The 27,269-nt window shown below is 39.4% G+C and overlaps 2 protein-coding genes and 1 non-coding gene across 3 annotated transcripts; 2 read left to right on the top strand and 1 right to left on the bottom strand.

The window, feature by feature from the left end:
• The first annotated feature begins 3,549 nt into the window (after nucleotides 1–3,549).
• On the top strand, nucleotides 3,550–3,685 carry LOC111472608. The gene has a single exon (XR_002715453.1). It is a non-coding gene; the product is annotated as a small nucleolar RNA Z247 (small nucleolar RNA).
• A 5,406-nt stretch (nucleotides 3,686–9,091) lies between these two features.
• On the bottom strand, nucleotides 9,092–11,674 carry LOC111472581 (patellin-3-like). Its single transcript, XM_023118194.1, has 4 exons — nucleotides 10,270–11,674; nucleotides 10,064–10,188; nucleotides 9,828–9,969; nucleotides 9,092–9,739 (listed from the first exon to the last, which is right to left on the bottom strand). The coding sequence occupies exons 1-4, from the start codon at nucleotides 11,557–11,559 to the stop codon at nucleotides 9,482–9,484; spliced, it is 1,815 nt and encodes a 604-aa protein (XP_022973962.1). The 5' UTR covers nucleotides 11,560–11,674; the 3' UTR covers nucleotides 9,092–9,481.
• Nucleotides 11,675–23,347: 11,673 nt separating this feature from the next.
• LOC111472583 (protein NRT1/ PTR FAMILY 5.10-like) lies at nucleotides 23,348–26,727 on the top strand. Its single transcript, XM_023118196.1, has 4 exons — nucleotides 23,348–23,516; nucleotides 23,591–23,808; nucleotides 24,565–25,112; nucleotides 25,783–26,727. The coding sequence occupies exons 1-4, from the start codon at nucleotides 23,408–23,410 to the stop codon at nucleotides 26,597–26,599; spliced, it is 1,692 nt and encodes a 563-aa protein (XP_022973964.1). The 5' UTR covers nucleotides 23,348–23,407; the 3' UTR covers nucleotides 26,600–26,727.
• Nucleotides 26,728–27,269: the final 542 nt, after the last annotated feature.

Consider the following 27,269-nt stretch of genomic DNA (forward strand, 5'->3'; position numbering starts at 1 on the left):
TATCTTTTCTTAAATCATCAAATTTTCTCACACATAAATATACCACGTCATCACATTAATACCCATTAAACAAGAATCAAGTTCATAACAATGGATTCAAGTGATCGAAACCTAGATTTATGACATTTCATTAGGGTATTTTTTATTTCGAGGAGAACCAGCTAGTTCTGGGTTCGATGGAATTTCACCCCTAACCACAACTCATTTGCTGATTCATCAACATCAGTCGATTCGGACCTCCACTTAGTTTCCACCTGAATGAAGTCAGCAACTCCTATGCCATATTCAAAAGTTCCTGTGCCACTTTTCGTTGGTTTGATTTCTTATTATTTTGAGGTTCTTAAATATTTTAAATCTAAAGATCTTGTTCTTCAATAGAGTTGTTAGATTAAATTCCCGAGAGTTCCATATCATTTAGAATGAAATCATCTTGAATTGTGAAATTTAAGCATTTGGGATCTAGGGATTTGCATATTCATAAGAGTCCTTACATACAATCAAATAATGTTTTCATATTAGCATCTATGATTAGTTTACATTGCTATGTCCCAATTGATGATGTGAACCATACATGATATGTGAATGGTGTCACGGTCCTAGGTTTTTTACCGTGCGACATCGTGATCTTGGCACGTTCACGACTAGCCTTAAGGGGAATCAAGCCCCATATATATTTTTCGCCCCGGCTCTGTGGCTTCGTCGGACCTTAGGCGAGGTTTGTCTTCGCTAATCGAACATCGCTTGTGCGGAATCCAAGCTTGTTCAACCACACATAACTCGCTCGGTAATGCCATCAAGAATGGGCCCACGTGTCATTCATCTAATCGGGACTTCCCAAAATTCCATCCATTCGGGTTCAATAAAGGCATAGGCCCTCCCGTGCCCATGACGAGTCATTTACGGATACCGTACCGGATAGCAGGTCTATGTAGCACCTCCAACACGCGGGCTAGGGCGCAATACCGACACATCCGTGTCGCTTGGTACTGTCCTTTAAAAATTCATTTCAAAGGAAGTCGCCCGAGACACTCGTCTCGGCATGCTTGCCCACACTGTGACACACGTATGTACCACAGGGTAGCTCACTTAGGCCACAGAAGCCCAGGGGTGGTGGAGAGCTAACACCATGTACCCGCTATAATACATTTTGAGCCATTTTCATTCTACCAGGTGTAGACATGATTTTGGTCATACGGTGTCGTACATTGTCCGTCCAATGTTCGATTGACACCAAACTTGGCGAGCATTCATATTTTATATGGACGAACTTAACTCCCGAACCGCATGCCCAAATTCCTTCCGAAACACCGACTTTTGAGGTTAAGGCCCCTACCCGGCCCTTCAACAAGCTTGTCTTTGCCCTTCATGTTTATTCAGATGTCTTTATCTTGCTTATGTCTCAACATGTCTTCAATGCCCACTTTGCGTGGTGGTGTGTTGGATGATGCATCGTCCTCCTCGATCGCATCATGGCACTCTTCTATATTTGCCCGCATATGGCCGGATGGGCATCTCTTGAGGGACACCACTTTTCTTGTCATGGCGTGAGGGTCACAACCTACTCTCTTCATAATATGGTTGTGACAAATGGCACGGAGATGATTAAGGGTTCGCCAACTAGCTTCAAATCGTGAACGTGGCTCAATTGTTGAGGGTCTAATAGTATTTTCAGTAGCTCGCTATGATAACTTGTACTTCGTGGGAACTATTAGAGAGCTTGCGAGTTAACTTCTGGTAGTGAACCAATTCCAAATAGCAGAAGTCTGCATTAGTACCTATATGAGCATGTATTGATAGGGTCGAGCCTTGAAATGAATGAACTTTCAAGGCCATATGAGTATTGGGTGTGGTCAACTAGGAAATCTCCAACTATTCCTAAATCGAGATCTTGTTCATATGAGAGAAAGTGACCATATGGCATGAGGGTCGTCCTCTCCTTGATGATAGAAAAGTTTTCTCGATCGACAATGTCCATGGCAGTACGATGAGAATCATGAGTTGGAATAAAGACAAGGTTGCATCTCGAGCACGTATGATACTTAGTTTGATGATGAAAGAGACTAATTCCTAATCAAGATACCTTAAAACTCTAAGTTAAGTCTTATGAGATACTAAGCTCCGAGAGTCAATGAACCTGACTCTCGGAGTGTCTTGACAATGCTAAAGGATGAAAACTTTGAAGATTTTTGCACTAAGACTAAGTTAAGTTCAAATGATTCTAGCTGACCTAGGAGATAGCCTAAGAGAGTCTATGACCTAGAAATAAAGCATCTAGGTACGAATAAGATATATATAAACTGATGTTGCAGGTGAGTCACCACTTCAACAGGAGATCGAACAAGGCTGATTTCAGCAGTTAAGGATCATTTTGTGTCTGACTTCCCTCACTACCTTTTAGCGTGAAAAGATAAAGAAAGACCCTCAAAGAGCTCGGTACCAAACAGGCACAGCTAAGGAATAATTGTGCACTCAAAGGAGCATGTCATCGAAGAGTTTTCAACATTCATTCTCAAGCGAGGAGCAAGTTCAAGACTAGAAAGCCAGAGCAACTCTTCCTTTTCGGCTAGGCATGAACGGTAACCAAACAAAGAAAAGTCAACCAACTACGAATTCCTGAACCATAAAGGAAACCACCCTATAAAATCAAGAGTCTCACCTAAAGGACCAAACCCGGAGCTAAGAACAAAATCGAAAGCACAACTTCTCATTCAAAGTATGAAAGTGGTCAGGTCACAACAAGCCGGAAGAGAGAGGAGTTACCTTCTCAAAAGTTGAAAGTGGCTCGAAATCTGTCAAAGAAAGAGTAATACTATTTATCATCTCTTTTGATAGTGATGCATCTGTTAGAATTGGTCAATCCATTAGAATAGCTTGAAGTTAGTCATGCCATAAGAATAGGCTTACTTCGTTAGTTTCCTATGAAATCGGATCTATTAGTTAATCTTTTGCCAATATAAATAGAATATGTCCTCAATAGTGTGAGGCACAGTTTTGCATAAACTTGATATGGTATCAGAGCCGAAATAAGATCCACGAGATCCATAGCCTCTGCTGTTAAACATGTCAATCCCAATCAACACAATGTCTTCTCCGTCGATCAGTCAGGTGATTAGTGTTAAGCTTACACAAGAAAATTATCTACTGTGGTCTACCCAAATCCTTCCCTACTTGCGTAGCCAAAACCTTGTTGGTTTTGTGGATGGATCCATGCCTGCACCAAGCCAGACGATCGCCGTTGAACCAAGTGAAGAAACAGGGAATCGCAAAATTATCATCAACCCTGAGTTCACAGTCTGGTACCCCCAGGACCAGCTGGTACTCAGCCTCATCAACTCATCAGTCACTGAGGAGGTTCTCAGCACGATGGTTGGAATCACCACTGCACGAGAAGCCTGGATTACGCTGGAGCGACAATTTGCTTCCACATCTCGAGCAAGAGCAATGCAGATCCGTATGGAACTCTCTACTATCCAGAAAAAGGACATGACAATTGCTGACTACTTTCGTAAAGTAAAACATCTTGGTGATACACTTGCTGCCATTGGCAAGCGAATAGAGGATGAAGAACTCATCGCCTACATGCTGCAAGGACTTGGTCCAGATTATGATCCTCTAGTCACAAGCATTACAACCAGAACAGATGTATACACTGTCAGCGACGTGTATGCTCACATGCTGAGCTATGAGATGCGGCACTTGCGTAAGGGTACATTTGAGCAACTTTCATCTGCTAACAATGTCAATAGGATATCCATTCGTGGAGGTGCCAATGGAGGTCGAGGTAGTCGCGGTCGTAGTCGTCAGTTAAATAGTGGTCATGGACAATCAAGGCGTACTGTGAACAATCCTGGACGTCAACCATCAAAGACACAAAGCAGCTCAGGCATTGTCTGTCAGATTTGTGGTAAGCCCAATCACGATGCTTTGCAATGCTGGCACAGATTTGATCAGGCATATCAAGCCGAAAATAATCTCAAACAAGCAGCTTTGGCAACTAGTGGATACACTAGTGACACAAACTGGTATGTTGACACTGGAGCCACAGATCATATCACCAATGACCTAGAGAGGCTTACCACCAGAGAACGCTACACTGGCACCGACCAAATTCAGGTTGCAAATGGCGCAGGTTTGTCTATCTCTCATATTGGGAATTCATTAATTTCTGGTTCATCTCTTGTTCTGAAACATATCCTATATGCTCCTAAAATCAATAAGCACCTAATTTCAGTACAAAGACTAGCATCTGATAATAATGCTGTTGTAGAATTTCACCCAAACTATTTTTTGGTTAAGAACCGAGTCACGAAGAAACTCCTGCTCCACGGTAGATGTAAGAATGGCCTATACGTTCTACCGCATAATTTCAGTCAAGCCTTGCTGACAGCCAAACTTTCGAAAGAACAATGGCACAGAAGGCTAGGGCACCCTGCATCTCCAATTACCATTAGAATTCTACAAGATAATAATTTAGCTATAGATACTAATATTCCCTCTTCCTCAATTTGTAATGCTTGTCAATTAGGGAAAGCACATCAATTGCCATTTGGTTCTTCTCAGCATGTATCTACAGCACCCCTTCAATTAATTCACACTGATGTATGGGGTCCATCCATTGCGTCAGTAAATAATTCCAAATATTATGTTTCCTTTGTTGATGATTTTAGTCGTTATGTTTGGATTTACTTTCTGAGATGCAAATCTGATGTTGAGTCTGTGTTCCTTCAATTTCAAAAACATGTTGAAACTATGCTAAATACCAAAATTCGCTCCGTCCAATCAGATTGGGGGGGTGAATACCATCGGTTACACAATTATTTCAAATCCACAGGCATTGAACATCATATCTCCTGTCCTCACACACACCAGCAGAATGGGTTAGTCGAAAGAAAACACAGACACATTGTAGAAACTGGCCTTGCTTTACTCGCTCAAGCCAACATGCCTCTATCCTACTGGGATGAAGCTTTCAACACAGCTTGCTTTCTTATAAATAGAATGCCCAGCCGAACCATACAACAAGACACACCACTTCATAAATTGTTTGGTAAAAGTCCAGACTACTCCATGCTTAGGGTGTTTGGCTGTGCTTGCTGGCCTAATTTAAGGCCTTACAACAACAAGAAACTGAGTTTCAGAACTACTAGATGTATATTCTTGGGTTATAGTTCTTCTCATAAGGGATATAAATGCTTAAATAGAAGTACAGGACGTATTTACATCTCTAGAGACGTGGTTTTCGATGAAAATATTTTTCCTTTTGAAGAATCTAAGCCACCAAACAAAACCACAAATCCACATCATCCTGTTCTACTTCCAGCCTTAGCCAAACTTGCTAGTTTTTACACTGAAAATGCTCTTACAGATATTGAACCAGTTGTTAGTAATTCCCATATGAATGATGGTCAAACTGATAATATTGCTAGTGACAACTTGTCTGGTGTCAGCTTATCTTCTGCAGATAATACAAGAAGTTCAGAGGAAATTGCAGAATATGAAGCTGAGAGCAGTTCGATCAATGCTCAAAACCAAACTCATGAACATGTGTCTGATCAACCAACTGAAGCAGCTAGTCAACATCCAATGCGAACAAGGTTGAGAAATAACATTGTACAAGCTAAACAATTCACTGATGGAACTATCAGATATTCAGAAACCTCAAGAAAATTCGCAAGCGCTGTAACTATCACAACTCCGATCATAGAGACTGCTACTGAACCTCGAAACCTGCAGGAAGCCATGCAACATCCAAGATGGAGAGGAGCAATGAATGATGAGCTCTCAGCGCTAAAACGAAATGCCACTTGGGATCTAGTTCCACCCAAACCTGGAATAAATCTCATTGATAGTAAATGGGTGTATAAAGTGAAAAGAAAAGCAGATGGGTCAGTTGAAAGATTAAAAGCAAGATTAGTTGCCAAAGGATTCAAGCAAAGATTTGGTGTTGATTACACTGATACTTTTAGCCCTGTGATCAAACCGTCAACAATCAGGGTCATTCTTTCGCTAGCAGTAACCAAGGGCTGGAATATGAGACAAGTTGATATCCAAAATGCATTTTTGCATGGAATTCTGAAAGAGGAAGTGTACATGCGACAACCACCAGGATTTCAAGACTCAGCCAAACCAAAGAATTACATATGCAAGCTCAAGAAAGCCCTTTATGGCCTGAAACAAGCCCCAAAAGCTTGGCATTCAAGGTTGACGGGAAAACTTATTGAGTTAGGCTTCAAGGCTTCAGTAGCTGATTCATCTCTTTTTATTCTCAAAAACAGAGAGATAACTATCTATATGCTCATCTATGTTGATGATATAATTATTGTGAGCTCCTCTGATCAAGCAACCGAAAGGTTGATTCAGAAATTGAAAATAGATTTTGCAGTAAAAGATTTGGGTGATCTTGAGTATTTTCTGGGTATTGAAGTCAAGAAAACACGAGATGGTATCATACTGTCACAGAGACGATATGCTTTAGATTTGTTGAAAAGAGTAAACATGGAAAAATGCAAACCTATGTCTACACCAATGAGTTCTGCTGAAAAATTATTCAGAGAACAAGGAATACCCTTATCAGCTGAAGAACAATTCAAATACAGAAGTACAGTGGGAGCACTACAATATTTGACAATGACTAGGCCTGATTTGGCATTTGCTGTCAATAAAGTGTGTCAATATCTTCATACACCTACTGATGCTCATTGGGGTGCTGTGAAGAGAATTCTTCGTTATGTTAAAGGCACACTAGCATTAGGAGTGAAAATTCAGAAATCAACCATGATGTTGTCGGGGTTTTCTGATGCTGATTGGGCTGGTTGTCCCGATGATCGACGTTCAACTAGCGGCTTTGCTGTATTTCTTGGAGCAAATCTAATCTCATGGAGTTCCAGAAAACAGGCTACAGTGTCAAGATCAAGCACCGAAGCAGAATACAAGGCCATTGCGAATCTTACTGCAGAAATGATTTGGATCAAGTCATTACTGAAGGAACTGGGCGTGTATCAATCAAAGGCTCCTCGCCTCTGGTGTGACAACCTCGGAGCTACATATTTAACTTCAAATCCAGTATTTCATGCTAGAACGAAACATATTGAAGTTGATTTTCATTTTGTTCGAGAACAAGTAGCACGTAAAGCAATGGAAGTTCGGTTCATTTCATCAAGTGATCAAGTAGCTGATATCCTGACAAAACCACTGTCTAAAACTCCTTTTACTACACATTGTAACAATCTCAACATGTACAAGACTTGTTGGGATTGAAGGGGACTGTTAGAATTGGTCAATCCATTAGAATAGCTTGAAGTTAGTCATGCCATAAGAATAGGCTTACTTCGTTAGTTTCCTATGAAATCGGATCTATTAGTTAATCTTTTGCCAATATAAATAGAATATGTCCTCAATAGTGTGAGGCACAGTTTTGCATAAACTTGATAGCATCTACATATCTTCCAATAAATTCAACCATTTTTATGTCATAATCGTGAGGTCCACTTCGTGTGGGTCATTTTTAAGTTTCAAATTTTAAATTTTAAGAGATTGATACGTTTTTTTAATATATATTATATGAAGCAATGATGAAAGCAAAAGAATGGTGGCCTAAATGATTGCACACCAAACATGGAACATGGATTCATTCTTCCTTCTCATCCATTTCATTATCCAATCAAACCTTTAAACACGACTCAATAGTTAAATCATTCTTAAACTTGATCGTCCTTTCATTGGATCTTTAGGCCTCTTTTAGGTATCTCGACTTATATGGGGTATTACAAATTCTCCTCCTATTAAGAACTTTCGTCCTTGAAAGCTCGTTGTCCTTAATTTCTTATATCCTTACTCTTGGGGGTGTTCATACTTAGTCATGTTCTTTTAGTTACTTACTGAGTCCCTCTATAGATTGGTCCTTCTTGAGTTCCGTGTAATTGTCATACTCTTATCTTGAGTTATGCTACTTAGTGTCGTCAAGGTTCCTGCTTGTCTTAAGTTTTGAAGGGACTTTCTTGTCTTGGGTCTTAAGGCAATGGCTAGGTGGAACATATAAGGAAGAAGTTAAGGTTAGAGAAGTACCTGTGTTGGCTTAGTCGAGGTTATCAACGTCCCTCGGTCCCGCTAATTCTACCCTTGGTTTGAGTCTGTCAACTTGTTGTCCCTTTCGTTCCTTTTTGGGTAGACTGGACTCTTATGACCCGCTACTCCACAGCTAAAGTAAGCATTGGTCCCTGCCAAGCGTTCTCCCTTATATGGATTGCAATGCCTCTAGAGAAAACGTGATGGTGGGATGTTTAGGGGGCGTGGTTTCACTTGGGTTAGGTCCTTATTGAGCTTTTGTTTCAGTGTTCTAGGTCTAGGCCTTGACCATCTCTACTTTAGGTGCTCCCTTAGGGTTACCTACACGTCCTTGAGTTTTTAAGGTTATCTTAAACCTTAACTTAATTAGTAACTCTATAGTCATGCACCCAATGACTTGAAATCCTAGACATTATTAAACTCAGAGTCTTTAACGCGTACTTACTTGGTCACGGTGAGGGCGTCCCTTGAGCAGGGCAATAGACCACGACTTCTTCATGAAAATCATCCAAATTAGATCCATTTGAGACGAGAGAGGTTGTAGAAAAGAATTTGAAACTTACCCTAATTCTTACCTAAAGCCTGTTTCTTCAATCGAGCAAGATCATGAGCTCCAAGAGGTTTTCTGCAAAAATGATCCTTGAAGGTGCGGAAACCGAATGGGATAGGCTTCGCACAACATACTGCAATCATCTTTCATTAATGTGAGAGCGAATCCGAGATCAACACATAAATTCAAGTCTTAATTATAAATAAATGATTGAAAATACCAAAATTAAAAGAAAAACTATTTTAGATTATGATTTGTTTCTCTCTCTCTTTCTCTTTCCACAATTATTTTGGCTCATCCAACTAAGTCATTATCGTATAATAAAAATAGTCATTATCCCAAAACAACAAAATGACCCATTTTTCCCTAATAAAAAAAAGGGTCATTTTCCACAAATTTCAAATCTCCATTATCAAAAGGAAGACAGCCTGGATTTGTTTGAAACTTGTCACTCAAGTCATTACAGCCAGAAAAGCAAATGCAAAAATAAACAAATTTCTTAAATTGAAGCAAAGACAATAATAGCAACAAATAATACAAACAAATTTACACAAATTTTACAGACTACTAACAACAGAACCAACAAACCGGTCTCTCTGTCCTGTTCCTCGGCGTCCAGACAATTTCAGACAGCTCCCACTGCCAATTTAGCAGCATCCTTAAAGAACCCAACAACCCAAGAAACACAAGGAAAGAAAAAACGGCATACCAAACAAATATCCAACTCCCACCCACCAATCCTGTTTATGACACTATCCAAATTGGAGAAATTAAGATTTTAAAATGTTCATCAAATGGAACCACAAAAAGAACATCATCCATAAATCAAAGAGCCCTGCTTATTGTGTCGGATCCTTTGGTCTTTGATCAATCAGAGATGGATTTGGTCTTTGATCTGTACAACAGGATCTTCTTCTTTTTTGAGCTTAAATTGTCGATGGTCAGCACAATCTTTCCAGCTTCACCCACTCTGTAGCTGTTGGAGATCACTGGTTCATCAGCTGGTCCGAGCTTGGCTGTCTTTTGAACAATCACAGTGTAGCCGCCTTCAGCACTGGGCAAGAACTCTGCTCCATAGCTCACATCCCATCCTACCACTCTCAATTCCCAAACCAGAAGGCTTGGCTACAAGAACAGATGGATCATCTTTTAGCATCAAATCAGACAAGACAAGAACAAACTCAGAGAAACATAATTCAAGTCGTCCTTGTACCTCAGAAATTGGGAATTCAACAGTGTGTTTGGTTGCTGCCTTTATGGAAACCTCAGTAACAGGATCATCAATGGAGAATTCTTGCTCGCCTTCCCTGCTTAATCCACCGTACTGAACTGGTACTTGTTCAGGAGCAACATATCTGAGATTGAGACATTTTTTGCAGTGGAAAATAAGCTTGACAGGGTCATTAATGGCGGAAAATTGAAAAGGAAGAAGAGAAAACAAAAACCCACTTGAATAGAGTCTCTGCAGTCTTGGATGGTCCGGCGAACACAAACTTGCTCTTTGTTCTCTGAGTGAAAAAGGGACTGATCATTCTGTTCACGGCCAAGTACCACCATGGCACGTTGATGAACACCTTTATAGGAATTAAATTCAATTTCATAAGATCAAACAATTTCCCAATATGTTTTTAATTGATTGAAGATGATGATGATACCTGCTTGGCAGCGAATTCAGGATAATTGTCTTGGAATAGTTGTAGAGCTCGCTTGGTGGCGTTTCTGAGCTCCCACTTGGTGAGTCCAGGCGAGTTTTTGAGGTCGTTGACTTGAACAATGGTGGAGATGCCATTGGGGCTGAAATCGAGCTTTCTGATGCTCTTCTCCAGAAATTGAACCCTCCATCGGAGAAATTTGAGGCTCTTTTCGTCGTCGGAGAAGGTGATTTGATATAAATCCTTGTTTTCGAATTCACCAAACACGTTGTAGCAGACTGGATGGCCTTCCCTGTCGACTCCATGGGAGAACACCACTCTGTCCCATTGGTTCCCCAAATCCTCGTCCAGAAGAGCCTCGATGTCGAATTGCTTTCGCCAACGAACAGTGTTCTTGATCATCGTGAAAGCATCTTTCACCTTGAAGTCTCTGGCTCGGAGGAATTTCAACAGGATAACATCGCTCCGTTCATCGCCGAGAAGAGGAATTCCCCAGATGAACACCTCCTCTGGTGGAGGGGGCGGCACAGCCTCCGCCGCTTCCGCTTCCACCTCTGCCTCTTCCTTCGACGGGGCTGATTCCTCCGGCGGTGGGGTCGAAACAGCAACTACAGACTCCTCGATCGCTTCCACCGTCTTAGCGCCATCCTCGTCGATAACAGCCACTTTCTCCACCACCGTCGATGGCTCTGCCGCTTTCTCGTCGGGTTCTGGAGCAAGAGAAGTCTCCGGCGCAGGATGCGGAGTGATTGTTTCTTCAACCTTCACCGTCACGGTCTCTGTTACTGGTTCCGGTTCCGCCTCTGTTTTGGGAGGCTCTTCGATCACAGGTTCCTTTGCAGGTTCATCGATTTGAGGCTGTTCAGCAGGCTTCTCAGTGTCTTCCTTCTTCTCCTCGGCCGTCTTCTCCTCTTCCTTGGGCGGCACGGGCGCCGGAGGAGCAGTAAACTCGTGCTTATTGAGAGCCTCCTGAATAAGAACCTTAAGATCAGCCAGCGCCTTCCTTTGCGACTCCGGAAGCTCACCAACAACGTTGCTCTCCTCCTTGAAAGAAACCGACTGAGAGATCTTCTCAAACTCCTCGGCCGCCTTGGGCTTCTCGTCCTCTGCAACTTCCGCCGCCGATTCCGGCTTCGCAGGAGAAGCCTCCGGCTGAGGCGGAGCAGGTGCAGAATCTGGTAGTTGTATCTCAGCGGCAGGAACAGGAGGCGGCACAACAGCTGGCTCCTCCGGGACAGGCTGAGTAGAAGTCGGCGCTTCAGCAGCAGCAGGCTTCTGAGTTTCCTCAGCCATGGACGAAACTGGGAGAGAGAGAGAGGGCGGAGAGAAAGATGGAGAGATGGCGGAGAGAAAGAGAGAGAGAGAGAGAGGGCGGAGTATAGGTAGCAGAGAGAAGAGAGCGGGGCTTAATAGGAGAGAAAACTGGCGAGAAGGGTTAGAAGAAGAAGAAAAAGCAGGCGAGAGGTATGTGTGTAGTTTGTCGTTGGAGTGATAAGAAGGAACAGACTGTCAGAGCCGTTCGCCAGCTGTCAAAACCACTTTGTTCGTGGGCCCCACACTTCCTCTCTCTCTTCCTCTCTTTCTCTCTCCCCCTTCCTTTCACAACGTTATTCTCCATCTCTCCACCTCCAATCATAAATTCCTTTCTAAATTTTAATTTCTATTTAATTTTGTAATTAAATTACATGTTTATCGCAAACTTAATCCCCATTTCTATTATTTAAACTAAATTTTTTAATATATTATTAATTTTTTATTTTTTAACGATGATGTTTTATTTCCATTATTAATCGATTAATGGTCAAAATTATTTTTAAAAAATTTAAAATGAGATGAAGTTTCAATCATTGTTTAAATAATAAATAATTTACTTGAATTAAAATTTACACGCCAAACACATTAAATAAATAGACATTATGATGATGAGACGGAAGCTTATTATTCAAGAATAGGTTCCATAGAATGAGTCCCACCACTTATAATAAATAATTAAATAATTAAATAATCAAATAATCAATTTTATTGGTATTATTACTCTTACCTTTATAATAGGTCACTTTATCATAGGTAAATATCTGTATTCATTTATTACTTCTTCGATTTATTGCTCTTTTTATATCTTTTGTAATTTATTTGATTCGGTAAATGATTACAAATATTATCATGATATCACAGTCTCTTCTCATCTTCTTCCTTTCAACACTCTAATTCATATGATCACCATCAAACTTTCTTTCTCCAATTAGTTTTTATGGAAAAGTCAACTTCTCCAAGTCCCCTTGATAGTGTTGAGGTATGTTGATGGAACTATGACTTCACCACCTTGCTTTGAACTAGAAACCTCCTCAACACTCAGCACCAAATACTTGGTGTGGAAAGCAGCCGATCAATGACTTCTCTATCTCTCACTGAGGAAGTCATTTTCTTCGTCGTTGGTCTCTCCATTACACATGAGTTTGGCTCGCGGTGGAGACTACGTTTAGCCATCATTTGAAAGCTCGTGAACTAAGACTGAAGGATGACTTGTAGCTGATAAAACATGGCACCAAACTTGTTGTTGAGTATGCGCGTACCTTCAAAACAATCTGTGACCAACTTCATGCCATTGGCAAACCCGTCGACGACATTGATAAAGTGCATTGGTTTCTTCATGAACTCGGCATCGACTTTTCAACTTTTTCTATTGCTTAAATGGCTCTCACCTCTCTCCTCTATTTGTAGATTTAGTCTCTAAAGCTAAAAGTTTTGAGTTGTTTCAATGCTCCCTTGAGCCTTCTGACTCTACTTCTACGAGATTCACAACCACTAATTGTGGTCGCACCCATGGAAGTCACCCTGCTTCCTTTTGCAACTAGTAAGGTCATTCTCATTCCCACAACAAATCTTCCAACCGAGGAAGAACCCTCTCGGGTGAGGGTCGTCAACCACCTCGCTGCTAAATATGCTGCATTGAGGGCCATTATGTTGACCGATGCAACCAACGGTACGTTCAACTTGATTCTACTCATGCTCACCTTGTTGAAGTCTTTGACACGTCTTGTTCTATTGTTGGGCTAGACGCTACTGATTGATTTTTTGACACTGGTGCTTTGACCCATATGACCGCCAACTCATCTATTTTGGAATAGTCTAAAAATTACACTGGTAAGACTTCTATGATTACAGGATACGATGTATCCCTACCCATTAACCACAATGGTACTCCTCTTCCAAATATTCATTTATTAGATGTCTTTGTTGTCACTCATCTCAATAAAAATCTTCTTTCGATAAGAAATTAACGTCTGATTTCTCTCTCTCTGTTACATTTACTAATAACTTTCTTACTATCCAGAATCGTCAAATAGGAAAGGTGATGACAACCATAAAGGGATGGAGGGCTATATGTGTTGGAGCGTGGCAACTTAGCCTTTAGTTTTTACCTTAGAAACAAATATTTATGTGCTTCATATGATTTATGGCATGCTCGCTTGGGTCATGTGAATTATTCTGTTATTTCTTTTTTAAATAAAAAATGTCTTTATTGCCTTCTACATTACTATATAGTACCTGTCAGCTTGCGAAAAGTCATCGATTGCCTTATTCTCGCAATGAACATAGGTTGTCTCATGTGTTAGATCTTATTCATTGTGATTTTTTGGGTTCTTTCCCCATCAAATCTAATTCGAGTTTTCTTTATTATGTCATTGTTATTGATGATTATTTTCGATTCACTTGGATTTACCCTTTAAAATTTAAATATGATTTAGTAGATATTTTTCTTCAATTTTAAATTTTGTGGAAAATCAACATTCTGCTCATATCAAGGGTTTTCAAAGCAATAGAGGTGCCAGATTTACTAGCACTTATTTTAAAACTCACCTACGTACTTTTGGCATCCACCATCAACTGTCTTATCCATATACACCAGCTCAAAATGACCTTGCTGAGAGAAAACATCGTCATGTGACTCTGACTGGCTTAACCCTTCTCTTTCACTCCCATCTTTCTCCTCATTTCTGGGTCGACGCCTTCAGCACTGCAACTTTTATTATCAACTGATTACCTACTTCACTTCTTAGAGGTAAGTTACCCTTTGAACTTCTCTACGGTTACTCTCCGCATTAGGACAATTTTCATCCCTTTGGTTGTTGTGTTTATCCTTGCTTGCGTGATTATATGCTGAAATTTTTTTGTCCCCGTAGCATTCCTTGCATTTTCATGGGCTATAGCCCCTCTCATAAAGGGTTTCGTAGTCTAGATCCCACCATCACTAAGTTATACATCACCTGCCACACTCAATTTGATGAAACTCACTTTCCTACTATACCTAGCTCCTTGACTCAACCTCTTTCCTATCTTTATATTCCAAATTTCTTAGAACCGCATCTTTATCGTATTGATTCATCCCTCCTACCATTTCTTCACCGTACATTCCTCGATCCAACTCATCTCCGTGTGATATTTGTTCTGACCTCATGGATGAGTCTGTGCAGGTCTATACTTCTCTTGCAGATTCCTCTTTGTCACCCACGACTTCTGATCCGCCTTCTATTGAACCTTTTGTTGATTCCTCTTCTTCTTTGGGCTCTCATCCTACGATCACACAAACCAAAGCTGGTATCTTCAATACTGATCATCCAACAAATCTTGGTATTTTAAACTCATCTGGACTTCTTTATGCTCTTCTTTCATCCATTGAGCCAAGAGAATTCAAATCTGCTGCTAAGATTTCTGCTTGGGTTGTTGCCATGGATAAAGAAATTTGAGCTTTACAACAAAATGACACTTAAACTTTGGTTCCTTACCCTGCCAAGACCAACATCGTGGGCTCTAAATGAGTGTTTCACATTAAATATTTGTCTGATGAATCCTTCGAGCGTTTCAGTCTTGTTATCAAAGGTTATACTCAAGTTCCTGGTCTCGACTACACTGATACTTTTAGTCCAGTTGTCAAAGCTACTAGTGTCCGTGTTGTGCTTTCTCTTGTTGTCACAAATAAATGGCATCTTCGGCAACTTGATGTCAATAATGCTTTCATCAATGACACTCTTATTGAACATGTTCATATAGAATAACCTCATGGGTATATTGATCCTAGATTTCTCACTCAAGTCTGTTATTAAAGAAAGTTCTTTATGACTTAAAGCAAGCTCATCGTGCTTAGTTTCAGAGTTTTTAACTCATTTCTTCTCACACTTGATTTTTCTTGCAGTCACTCTGACACATCTCTTTTTGTCTTTCATTAACAATCTAACTTTATCTATTTGCTTGTCATGACCCAATATTTTACTATGAACTGATATAAACCAAGAGACATCAATCATAAATATACTTTAATGAAGATCGGAAGAAAATGCTCTTAAAATTATCAAAAAAATATTTCAATTCATATTGAAGAAGAACGAAGTTTCATAGCTATAAATTTTGGGTGGATTATAATTGAGAGTCATTGTATTTCATTAATATATTTTAAAACTTTTTATTTACTTTAGATTACATTTACCTAATGGTTAATTATGGTTATAAAAGTATGAATATTAGAACTCTTAGAATGTCTTTAATAGTTTCATTTTCAAACTATATAAAGCTAACGCATGTTGTATTTGTAAGAACTTGAAAAATGCAGTAAAAGAAGCATTTGTGCTTTTCTTTAGCTAATGATTAATTTGCAATTTTATGTAGTTTAGGCGGCATGAATAATCATTTAAGCTCGACATGGATCAATCTTACTTGTGGAGTGATTCGAATCTCAAACAAACGTTCTTGCCTTGAGATATTTGATGAACAAGAATCATTCAAGCTAGACATGATCGATCTTGCTTGTGGAGTGATTCGAATCTCAAATAAGTGCTCTTGGCTTGAAATATTCGATCAACAAGATAATTCAAATCTTTCCCTTCTTGTAATGATTTCATATCAAACAAGAATCAACACGTATATTCACTCGTAATTGTAGTTCACTCGCATTTAGCACTCAATACTCATAATTCATGTATGACCCCCCTACAAACTCCAAACCCTAAACCGTAAACTTCTTTAAAGCACTACCGTGTGACAAATCTAAGCATAACCAAGCCTCTTTAAAGCACGAAGTGCAATGTTCTCGTTGTCACACAAATGTTTGAAAATCTTATCCCATTTTTAGACGGCAACAAATTTGTTTGACTAAAAAAAACAAAACATGCAATCTTAGATATCCAATAAGGATTTGTCTTGTGTTGTGTTGTGTTGTGTAATGTAATCCTGTTTTTGCATTTTTTAATAATAAATAAATAAATAAATAAATATAGATATAACGTGGATACGATAATTCCAGCCCCTGGTTTTGATAAATGCTGCGTACAGGTGGGAGGGAAGGAGATGATTCCAAAGCTGTCGCAGGCAATAAAATCTCGGATCCCATTCGTGGTGGGACCCTCTCCCAACGCTGCCACGTTTGTCCACCTCATCTTCCGACACGTGTCTGCTTCTCTCATTCCCCCCACAGCCTGTCACTCTGCCACGCTTTATCATCATTATTTGCCCGCCGGCAGTATATCTATATATATCTATATATATATCATTTTAAAGAGCTCCATAAAATCCCTTTTTTTAAAAAAAAAATTAATGTCATTATTCTTTAACCAATTAAAATAAACTCGTATCAAATTTCTAATCATTAATATTCCTTACAACCTTATATTATATTCTAAACAAAATTTATAAATTGTTTTTATTAATCATTAAAAAAAAACACCATTCTAATAAGAAATTATGTCATTTTTCCTAAATAACTTTGTTTATGATGTCACGTCGACTTTAAATAATAAATATAATAATCGAGTTTTTGGATTTTATTAGCATTAAAAAAATGTATTCGTATTGTTCAATAGATACGCAGTTTCAAGACGCGTGTCATTTTGGGATGTTCCAGATTAAGTGGAAATGGTAGTCCTTGTTTTCCTTCTCAATCCTAATAAAAAATTACTCTATCATGTCAAACTTGAATAATTCTAAATATATAATTCAGAAAAAACTTAGAGTCTTAGTCATGTTTCATTTTGGAGTCATTTATTCGACATTTGAGGATTCTATTGACATGACTAAGTTTAGGGCATGACTCTGATACCATGTTAGATGAACACGACCCTCCACAATAATATGATATTGTCCACTTTGAGCATAAGCTCTCGTGACTTTGCTTTGGGGTTCCCCAAAAGGCCTCGTACCAATGGAGATAGTATTAGTTGATTATAAACTCATGATCATTCCATAAATTAGTCGAATTTGAACATGAAGAAACGAAGGGGATATGGGAAGCGTAGTGTAGAAATGTATGTGGGTGTGCCCCCACTGGCCACCCCAAGCTGTACTTGGTTGTTTCTTTGGTGTCCCTCTCTTTATTTTTAATTTCCCAATAATATTTTAAAGCTCAGATTACGTGCTGGAATGAGTTTGAAGGGCTAAGAGGAACAAATTCTTCTGATACCAAATTTTTAAAATGCATTTGGTATTGTTTAATCATTCGTCCACTTTACGAGTCTTTTTAAATCATTCCTTCGGGTTTGGTTCGACCTTTCAAATTCAATAATTTTGCTTTTAAAATTGCATTGGATAGTCATACAAGTCATTTCGCTGGTTCTTGTTAAACTTGTATACCATACTTCACAATTTTCGATAAATTATTTTTTGTTAGATGATTATGGGTTTATAATCAATGAATACTCTCTCCATTGATATGAAGTCTTTTGGAGAAGCCCAAAGTAAAGCCATGAGAGCTTATGCTCAAAGTTGACAATATCATACCATTGTGGAGAGTCATGTTCGTCTAACATGGTATCAGAGCCATGCCCTAAACTTAGTCGTGTGAATAGATTGGTAAATCCTCAAATATCGAACAAAGGACTCCAAAAGAAAATGAGTCAAGCCTCTTGAAGGCAGTAAAAAATGACTAAGACTCCAAAGGAGTCGAGTCTCGATTTAAGGGGAGACACACTTTGTTCGAGGAGAGGTGTTGGATGATCAAGTAATACTCTCTCCATTGGTATGATGGAAGCCCAAAGCAAAACCACGAGAGCTTATGCTCAAAATAGACAATATCAATACTATTGTGGAGAGTCATGTTCGTCTAACAATCTTAACATAGATTTATCTAAATTTATATAAGAACTTGTAATAGAGCAAGTCTACTGTTGGGCTTTCTCTTTCGAGTTTCCCGGTTTTTAAAACAAGTCAGTTAGAAAAAAGTTTCCACACTATCAAGAATGTTTTGTTATCCTCTACAATTAATGTGGTTCTTTCTTTCTTTTTCTTGTCATGACCCAACTATATCCATACTTAGGATTTGGGGCAAAATGACCATTTTCCCCCTATGTTTCGCTTGTCCATTTTTTTTTTTCATTCTTACAACCATCATGAGCACAGTTTCCTTCTTCACCGACTTGAGTCTCGGTCTCTTTGACCTCCTAAGCTCGGGTGTTACACCATGTAACACCCAATACACATAATAAATATTGTATTGAAGCTTTAGGCATTAAGTGGGTCAACGAAGAAAGAAATGAAACCTATCAAGAATGTTTTTTTTCTCTCTCCAACTAACCGACCCATTTAAAAAGATAGTTAAATTAAAAACTTAAAAAGAACAATATCTGCTAGCGAGCGGTGAGCTTGAATAACAGAATTAGTGTATCTTATAAATATCAGATCTTTAATTCTATACCCAAAATTATATATTTTTTATTATTCATAGATATCTCAGTGATCATACTATTGGTTTAACTAATTTAACTAACTAATTTTATGTCAAAAGTCTCATTCGATTGTCAACCTTTGAGATTTCTTTGAATGCTCTCCCTTGGACTTAATTAACTACATGTCGGAATGATATAAGTTTTAGGTCAAATACTAGTCAGAGATCCCATATCAATTGGAGAAAGGAACGAAACATTCCTTATAATGGTGTTAAAACCTCTATCTAGTAGACACGTTCTAAATCGTGAGACTGACGACGATACGTAACAGGCTAAAGCGAATAATATATGCTAGCAGTGAACTTGGACTATTACAAGTGGTAAACTCCGAGCGGTGTGCCAACAAAGATGCTGAACCTCTAAGGGAGATGGATTATGAGATCCCACATCGTTAGGTTATCGAGTTTGTATGTTAGATTGAAACATCATTCACATTGAATAATATGTCATCAACAATTTGTTGCGTTCGTTAAGATTCATTTCCAAAAAATAATTCTAATTATTCATTTAACATATCTAATATATAAAAAAATTGAATCGAAGAATACTCATGGGCGCTAAAATGACAATATGTGAAAAAGACTCTTTAAGTTATTACTTAATCACGATTCTCTCGTCAATCACATATTATTCTAATAACATTAATTTTTTAAATTATTTTAAATTACAAATAAAATAATCAAATTTTCATTTGGGCCTAGATTGAAATAAGTGGAAAAAAAAAAGGCTCATTAAGTGATAATTTAGCCCAAATCCAAAGGGCGGGCCTTATTTAATGTTGTCGTCGGTATATAGGCGTCTTACCTTTATTCAAAAAAATGTAAAACGTACTTTCAGTATTTCCTCGGAGAATCAAATGAAACATGCATTCTCCTGAACCTCTATTCCCTGAGCTTATTTCTGGAGGTAAAGCAAAAATACTCGTATGTGATCTTACTATTCGAGTCGAAAAATGCAATAAAATACAATCATAGTTTATGGTGGGACATATTTTTCGTGATTACTCCTTAGTCTTTACTTTCTTTTTCGGATAGGTTTGGATGCATAATACTTCTATACACACGGTTTGCACACGTACGCATAACCCACTAGGCGGGATTGTATATGTACTTCTTTGGTTTGACTACGGGCTAACACATGCTCATGCTTGTCAGAGACCAATGGAAAGAAAGGAGTGTGTATTATATCATTGTTGTGCAACCATATACGTAACAGATTAGGGAATCAACCTGTATTTGTGACATACAACATGCATGAGGGTGGCATATCTTAAGTTGTGATGTACATCATACTTCCATACTTTTCAGGGCATGAATTCCCTTATGAGACATACATAAAAATGTGCTAGATGTCACAATCGCACTCTTGATGGCAACGGACTTGCGATTGTGCGACACTCACTTTCCAATGACAAGTGAGCTAAGCCAATTCGTTCTTACGTTGCCTACGGCCAAGTGACGTATGTTCGAGCCTCTGGCTTCAGTTTAAGAAGAAAGTTTTAGAAAACGAGGGCAGAGAGAGATTTTCGAAAAAGAAATTTTGAAAGAGACGTTATATAAGCAAGCAAGAGAGTAACAACAACGGCTCACATTATATAACCTTTGGTAGGGAGAAGTTGACAATTAGTCATATCCCCCTATAGTAAGCTAAACCATATATATCCATCGACAGAGCTTTGTCTCTATATTCTTTGCATTCTCTCTTACTGTACATATTTGTAGTCATCAATACAAATTCTTTAGTCAATATTCTCCTTGCATTTTCTCTATCTTGTTCTTTGTGGTCATCTAGATCGAGTGTGTGCGTTGTTGTGCGATCCTAACAACTGGTATCAGAGCTAGGTGGAAGTCACCACGATCTGTGAAGATAGAAAGTTCAAAGATTGGAATTAATAAGTACGATGGATCCGATTTCGATTTCTGGAAGATGCAAATTGAAGATTATCTGTATTAGAAAGGCCTTCACGAACCCCTGTTGGGGGTGAAGCCGGGTACCATGACCACGGAGCAGTGGAAGCTCAAGGATCGACAAGTCTTAGGGCTGTTCCGGTTGACGCTATCCAAAAACGTGGCGTTCAACATCATCAAGGAGAAGACAACGTCAAATATGTTGAATGCACTGTCGAATATGTACGAAAAACCATCGGCTATGAACAAGGTGTATTTGATGCGGAGATTGTTCAATCTAGAGATGTCTGAAGGTAGATCGATTGCTGATCACATAAATGAATCCAATATGGTCGTAAGTCAATTGAGTTTGGTGGAAATTAATTTCGATGATGAAATTAAAGCATTGACTTTGACGTCATCTTTACCCAAGTTGTGGGATACTGTTGTTGCCGCAATCAACAGTTTCCGAAGATTTGATAAACAGAAGTTTGATGAAATTTGAGATGTAGTTCTCAGCGAAAGTATTCGCAAACGAGAAACTGGAATTTCATCCGGTAGTGCTCTTAGTGTTGACCAACGGGAAAGAAGTAAATCGAAGGGCCCAAACAAAGGGCGATCAAAATCAAAGAACTGGGAAACATCTCCAAATAGACCAAACGTATTGTGTTGGAATTGTGGAGAAAAATGTCACTTTCGGACAGGTTGTACAAGACCAAAGAGGAAGCGCAATCAAATTTGGAGATGATAATGATTTTATAAATTCAGCAGAAGACATTAGGGATGTTCTAATCCTCAGTGTGGATAGCTCTATTGAACTCTGGATTTTGGATTCAGATGCATCTTTTCATTCGTCTCCAAATAAAGAGTTGTTCCGAAATTTCAAATCTGGAAATTTTGAGAAGGTGTATCTTGTCGACAACAAAGATTTTGAGATTAAAGAAAAATGAAATGTCTGCATAAAAACTCCGCCAGCAAATCAGTGGGCACTAAAGGATGTCAGATATATTCCTGGTCTCAAGAAGAACCCGATCTCTATTGGTCAGTTGGACAACATAGGTTATGCAACAAAGTTAGGGAAGAGTTCGTGGAAGATTATGAAGGGTGCTATGGTGGTAGCACGTGACATAAAATATGGAACTTTATACACCACTACAGGGTGTATGAACATAGCTACTATTGTTGAGAGTGCTTCAAATTCAAGTCTATGACACAATAGACTTGAACATATGAGCGTGAAAGGGATGAAGATACTGGCTGCGTAAGAAGTTTTAGAAGGTCTGAAAACGAGTTAGCTTCACAAGGACTGCCAAAGGATTGAAGAAAGTCGGAGTTGAGCTTGATTTGCGGGGAGACTCACGTAGTGATGTTGTAGCAGATACTCATGAAACTCTTGAGACTACTACTGAGGAACCAAATGTTGAGCAAGATTCCAAGACCAAGAAGCAAGTGGGAGTTGAGCTTGAGTTGCAGGGAAGCTCACCTAGTGATGTTTTACCAGATACTCATGAAACTCCTGAGACTACTGCTAAGGAACCATATGTGGAGCAAGGTTTTAAGACAAGGACGCAAGTGAGAGTTGAGGTTGAGTTGTGGAAAAAACCACCTAGTGATGTTGTAGCAGATACTCAAGAAACTTCTGAGATTGTTGCAGAGGAACCAGCGGTAGAGCAAGTGACACCTAAACCGGTATTGAGAAGATCATCTAGTACTATCAGAGTACCAGATATATATGTACCTTCATTACACTATCTGTTGCTGATGAAAGGAAACCAGAACCCTTTGATGAGGTTCTACAGTTGAAGGATACAACCAAGCGGAAGCAAGCCATGAATGATGGGATGTCTAGGCTTCAAATATGCGTTGTACTGAGGCTGAGTACGTGGCAATAAGTGAAGCTGAAAAGAAGATGATGTGGATGATTAACTATTTGGAAGAATTGGGCAAGAAGCAACACGAAAATATTCTTTATAGAGATAGTCAGAGTGCCATAGAGTTGGTGAGGAACTCGATCTATCATTTAAAGACAAAACACAGAAGGCGATACCATTTCACTCGCAGGTTAGTGGAAGATGACGACGTGTTTGGAGAAGATAAAGTGTGCAAAATATCCAGCAAACATGTTCACAAAATGTGTTGATGTTGGAATATTGAGGTTGTGCAAAGCTTCAATTGGTATAGTGCAGTGAAGATGCTCATGATCGTTTGAGAGTGAAATTCTTGATTGACTAGATCAGTGTCCAATTAAAAGAATTGTTAGGTCATGAGCCAATTTATTTATAGTTTAGTCAACTATTATAGTAAATACTAATAAAATTATAATAAAACTAGATACTTACCTGGTTATATCAAGCTATATATAGTAAGCTGAATCTGTCAAGTATCTCTGTCCTCTCATACAAATATGAAATCATCAATACGATTTAGATGAGTGTGAGTAGTAGAATCCTAATAATTGGAAAGTGGAATCGGGAGTGAGTGATTGGGATTTGGGATTTGGGATTTGGGATTTGAGGCGGCTCTCCCTCCGCACTAAACGCTAAGATGGAGGCTCCTCTCTTGGAAGACACGGTGGAGGGTGCTGTTGATTACAATGGCCGCCCAGTCCGGAGATCCGATTCCGGCGGCTGGAGATCCGCCGCCCTCATTATAGGTAAATCATCGTTCGCCTCTTCTTTTTCTTCTCTTTTCCGATCCAATTTCTGTATCCTCTCCAATTCTTGTTAGGAGTGGAGGTTGCCGAGAGATTCGCCTACTACGGAGTTTCCTCCAACTTAATTAGCTTCTTGACCGACCAGCTTGGCCAGTCGACGGCCACAGCGGCGGAGAATGTCAATGCTTGGTCGGGTGCCGCTTCCTTGCTGCCTCTACTCGGCGCCTTTCTGGCTGATTCCTTCCTCGGACGATACCGTACCATTGCTCTTTCCACTGTCCTTTACATCCTGGTTCCTCCTCTACTTTATTCTCTTCTTTTACTGCCTTTTCTTTTTCCTATAAAGTTTAGAAGACTATGCAAGTTACTGGCTAGGGCTCTGGTAGTTTGGATTGTTTAGTTCCTGTAAAGCGATTGATCTTTCACGTAATATTTTATAGCCCAAACAAACTCTAAATTCATGTTCTCCAATACCCGTAGGAATCACAAATCTTCGCAACTATATTTAGGTTTGCTTTTGGTTTCTCCCAAAGGCCTCATATCAATGAAGATTATTCCTTAAACCCACTATCATTTCCTTGATTAGCCAAGGTGGGACTCCCTCCCAACCATCCTCAACAATCCTCTCCTTGAACAAAGTACACCATAAAGCTTCTTCTAAGGTCTATGGAGCCCTCGAATAGCCTCCCCTTAATTGAGGCTCGACTCCTTCCTTTGGAGCCCTCGAACAAAGTACACCATTTGTTCGACACTCCCAACTTATTTGTTCAACATTTGAGGATTCTATTGACATGACTAAATTAAGGGCATGACTCTATACTATGTTGAGAACCACGAATCTCCACAATGGTATGATATTGTCTACTTTGAGCATAAGCTCTCATGGTTTTTGGTTTCACCAGAAGGCCTCATACCAAAGGATATATATTCCTTGATCATTCCCTTAATTAGCTAACTAGCTAACGTGGGACTCCCTCCCAACAATTCTCAACAAGGTTTAACTTTTTTCGTTTTTTTTGTTTTTTATTTTGTTGATTCTGAAACTCAGGGACTTGGATTGTTGACTGTGTCTGCAACGCTTCATTCTCCCCGCATTTCTGGCTGCCAACAGACTGAAAAATCCCTACCATGTTCCCCTGGCCTTTTCCAAGTAATTCTATTTTTCTCCTCCTTATATGTTGTGGCATTTGCTCAAGGTGGACACAAGCCTTGCGTCCAAGCTTTCGGAGCTGACCAATTTGATGGACAACATCCAGAAGAGAGCAAGGCTAAAAGCTCTTTCTTCAATTGGTGGTATTTCTGTATCTCTTTGGCCACTTTTGCAACTGTTAATATCTTAAACTATGTGCAAGATAACCTCAGCTGGAGTCTTGGGTTTGGAATTCCTTGTATTTCTATGGTTTTGGCACTCGTAGTCTTCTTGCTTGGAACTAGGACGTACAGGTTCATTAACAGAGGAGATGAGGAAAACCCATTTGTAAGAATTGGACGAGTGTTTATCACAGCAGTAAGAAATTGGCGAGTAAATTCTTCTGAAATAGCTCATGAAGAGGAAATCCGTGGCCTTTTACCACACCATAGCTCTCAACAGTTCAGGTAAATAAGGAGACTAAAAGAAGGGTAAAATGTACTGGATTATTTCTGTTCTCGTCAGAAATTTAACCATTATGTAACAACCGACAACCCACAAGCTCAATTCCATCGCTAGCAGATATTGTCCTCTTTAGGCTTTCCTTTTCGGACTTTCCTTCGAGGTTTTAAAACGCGTCTTCTAGGGAGACGTTTCCACACCCTTATGAAGAATGCTTCGTTCTCCACCCCAACTGATGTGGGATCTCACAATCCACCCCCTTTGGGGCCTAATATCCTCTCTAGCACTTGTTCCCTTCTTCAATCGATGTGGAACCCCCAATCCACCCCCCTTCAAGGCCTAGCGTCTTTGCTGGCACACCGCCTCCCCTTCGGGGCTCAGTCTCCTTGCTGGCACATCGTCCAGTGTCTAGTTCTAATACCATTTGTAACGGCCCAAGCCCACCGCAAGCGGATATTGTCCTCTTTGGGCTTTCCCTTCCGAGCTTTCCGAGCTTTCCGAGCTTCCCCTCAAGGTCTTAAAATGCATTTTCTAGGGAGAGGTTTCCATACCCTTATAAAGAATGATTCGTTCTCCTCTCCAACGTACGTGGGATCTCACCCATTGATTTATATACCATTTTAGTTTATATGTATTATTGTAACCCTTTTCTTTCTGGATTCTTTACTTTGGTAGGTTCCTCAACAAAGCATTGATTGTACCCAATAGTTCGAAGGAAGGCGGTCATACATGTTCCATCAGTGAAGTTGAGGAAGCAAAAGCAGTACTTAGGCTTGTTCCCATCTGGGTTACATGCTTAGCATATGCTATTGTATTCTCCCAGTCATCAACTTTCTTTACTAAACAAGGAGTCACGATGAACAGATCAATAGTTCCCGGATTCGACGTACCTGCTGCTTCACTTCAATCCTTTATCAGTCTGTCCATTGTCGTTTCCCTCCTGATATATGATCGCATACTCATTCCGATTGCAAGAAATTTCACTGGGAAACCTTCTGGAATTACAATGCTACAGAGAATTGGATTTGGGATGCTATTATCTGCTCTTTCCATGGTCATTGCTGCATTAGTCGAGATAAAAAGGCTCGAAACAGCTCAAGAATATGGTTTGGTTGATCTGCCAAAGGCGACTGTTCCTTTGAGTATATGGTGGCTGGTTCCTCAATATGTACTATTTGGAGTTGCCGATGCTTTCACCATGGTTGGGTTGCAGGAGTTTTTCTATGACCAGGCTCCGAGCGGATTAAGAAGCATCGGTCTCTCGCTGTACCTGAGTATTTTTGGCGTTGGCAACTTTTTAAGCAGCTTTCTCATCTCTGCCATTGAAAAACTAAGCAGTGGGGATGGCAAAGAAAGCTGGTTCAATAGTAATCTCAACAAAGCTCATCTTGATTACTTCTACTGGTTGCTTGCTGGGCTTAGTGCTATTGGGTTGGCTGCTTTCCTATGTTTTGCAAGAACTTACATCTACAGTAAGGGGAATACCACATGAACAAGACTGTTTTGGAGCATTGTAATTTAAAAGCTATGTATTGAAACCGAGCGATTGGAATATGATTCCATTGTTTAGAATGGTCTTCAGATTTCCAGGACTTTTACCTGTTTACAAGTCTTTCCTATGGTTTGTGTCACAATCCATGACAACGGTTGTGCGACACTTACTCTCTGCACTGAGTGAGTGAAGTCAACTTCGGATCACGTTGCTTACGACCAGACAACATATACTCAAGCCTGTGGCTCGAATTTGAGAAGGTTTTATAAAGCGAGGGCAGAGAGATTTTGAAAGAGAGTTTGAAAATAAGATTGAAAGAGATTATAAATTTTCGGAGATTTTGACAACTAGTTCATTTCATGTCTACTAAGTGTCATACTCTTAGAAAAAAAACAAGAAAGTAATTATAGAACAGGAATGCAGTAAAGGAAAGCAAAAAAGTGATATAAGGTAAAGAGTTCGACGTGTAACTAATGAAGTCCATTGTATAGTGTTTTGTGAATAAGACTTGATTTGAGAAAATATGAAATTAGAGCGTTACAAATATAGACTTGATCTCAATCGTATAGAATTGATAGAATAAAGAATTAGAGCGTTATCAAGTTTTGTTATTGTTCTTTAATGGAAGTTCCCTTCCTTTGAGCTCTCACGTCCACCTCTTTGCCCTAAT

This window comes from Cucurbita maxima, unplaced genomic scaffold, assembly GCF_002738345.1.
Source record: "Cucurbita maxima cultivar Rimu unplaced genomic scaffold, Cmax_1.0 Cma_Scf00079, whole genome shotgun sequence".
In the NCBI taxonomy this organism is placed as follows: Eukaryota; Viridiplantae; Streptophyta; class Magnoliopsida; order Cucurbitales; family Cucurbitaceae; genus Cucurbita; species Cucurbita maxima.

Bases quoted from the DNA above. Each gene is read 5' to 3' on its own strand.
- LOC111472581 (XM_023118194.1), bottom strand. From the start codon at position 11,559: ATGGCTGAGGAAACTCAGAAGCCTGCTGCTGCTGAAGCGCCGACTTCT. The intron at 9,970-10,063 runs GTGGGTTTTTGT...TCTCAATCTCAG, and splicing joins ACTGCAGAGACTCTATTCAA to ATATGTTGCTCCTGAACAAG. The intron at 9,740-9,827 runs GTACAAGGACGA...CTGTTCTTGTAG, and splicing joins TTGAATTCCCAATTTCTGAG to CCAAGCCTTCTGGTTTGGGA.
- LOC111472583 (XM_023118196.1), top strand. From the start codon at position 23,408: ATGGAGGCTCCTCTCTTGGAAGACACGGTGGAGGGTGCTGTTGATTAC. The intron at 23,517-23,590 runs GTAAATCATCGT...AATTCTTGTTAG, and splicing joins ATCCGCCGCCCTCATTATAG to GAGTGGAGGTTGCCGAGAGA. The intron at 25,113-25,782 runs GTAAATAAGGAG...TTACTTTGGTAG, and splicing joins CATAGCTCTCAACAGTTCAG to GTTCCTCAACAAAGCATTGA.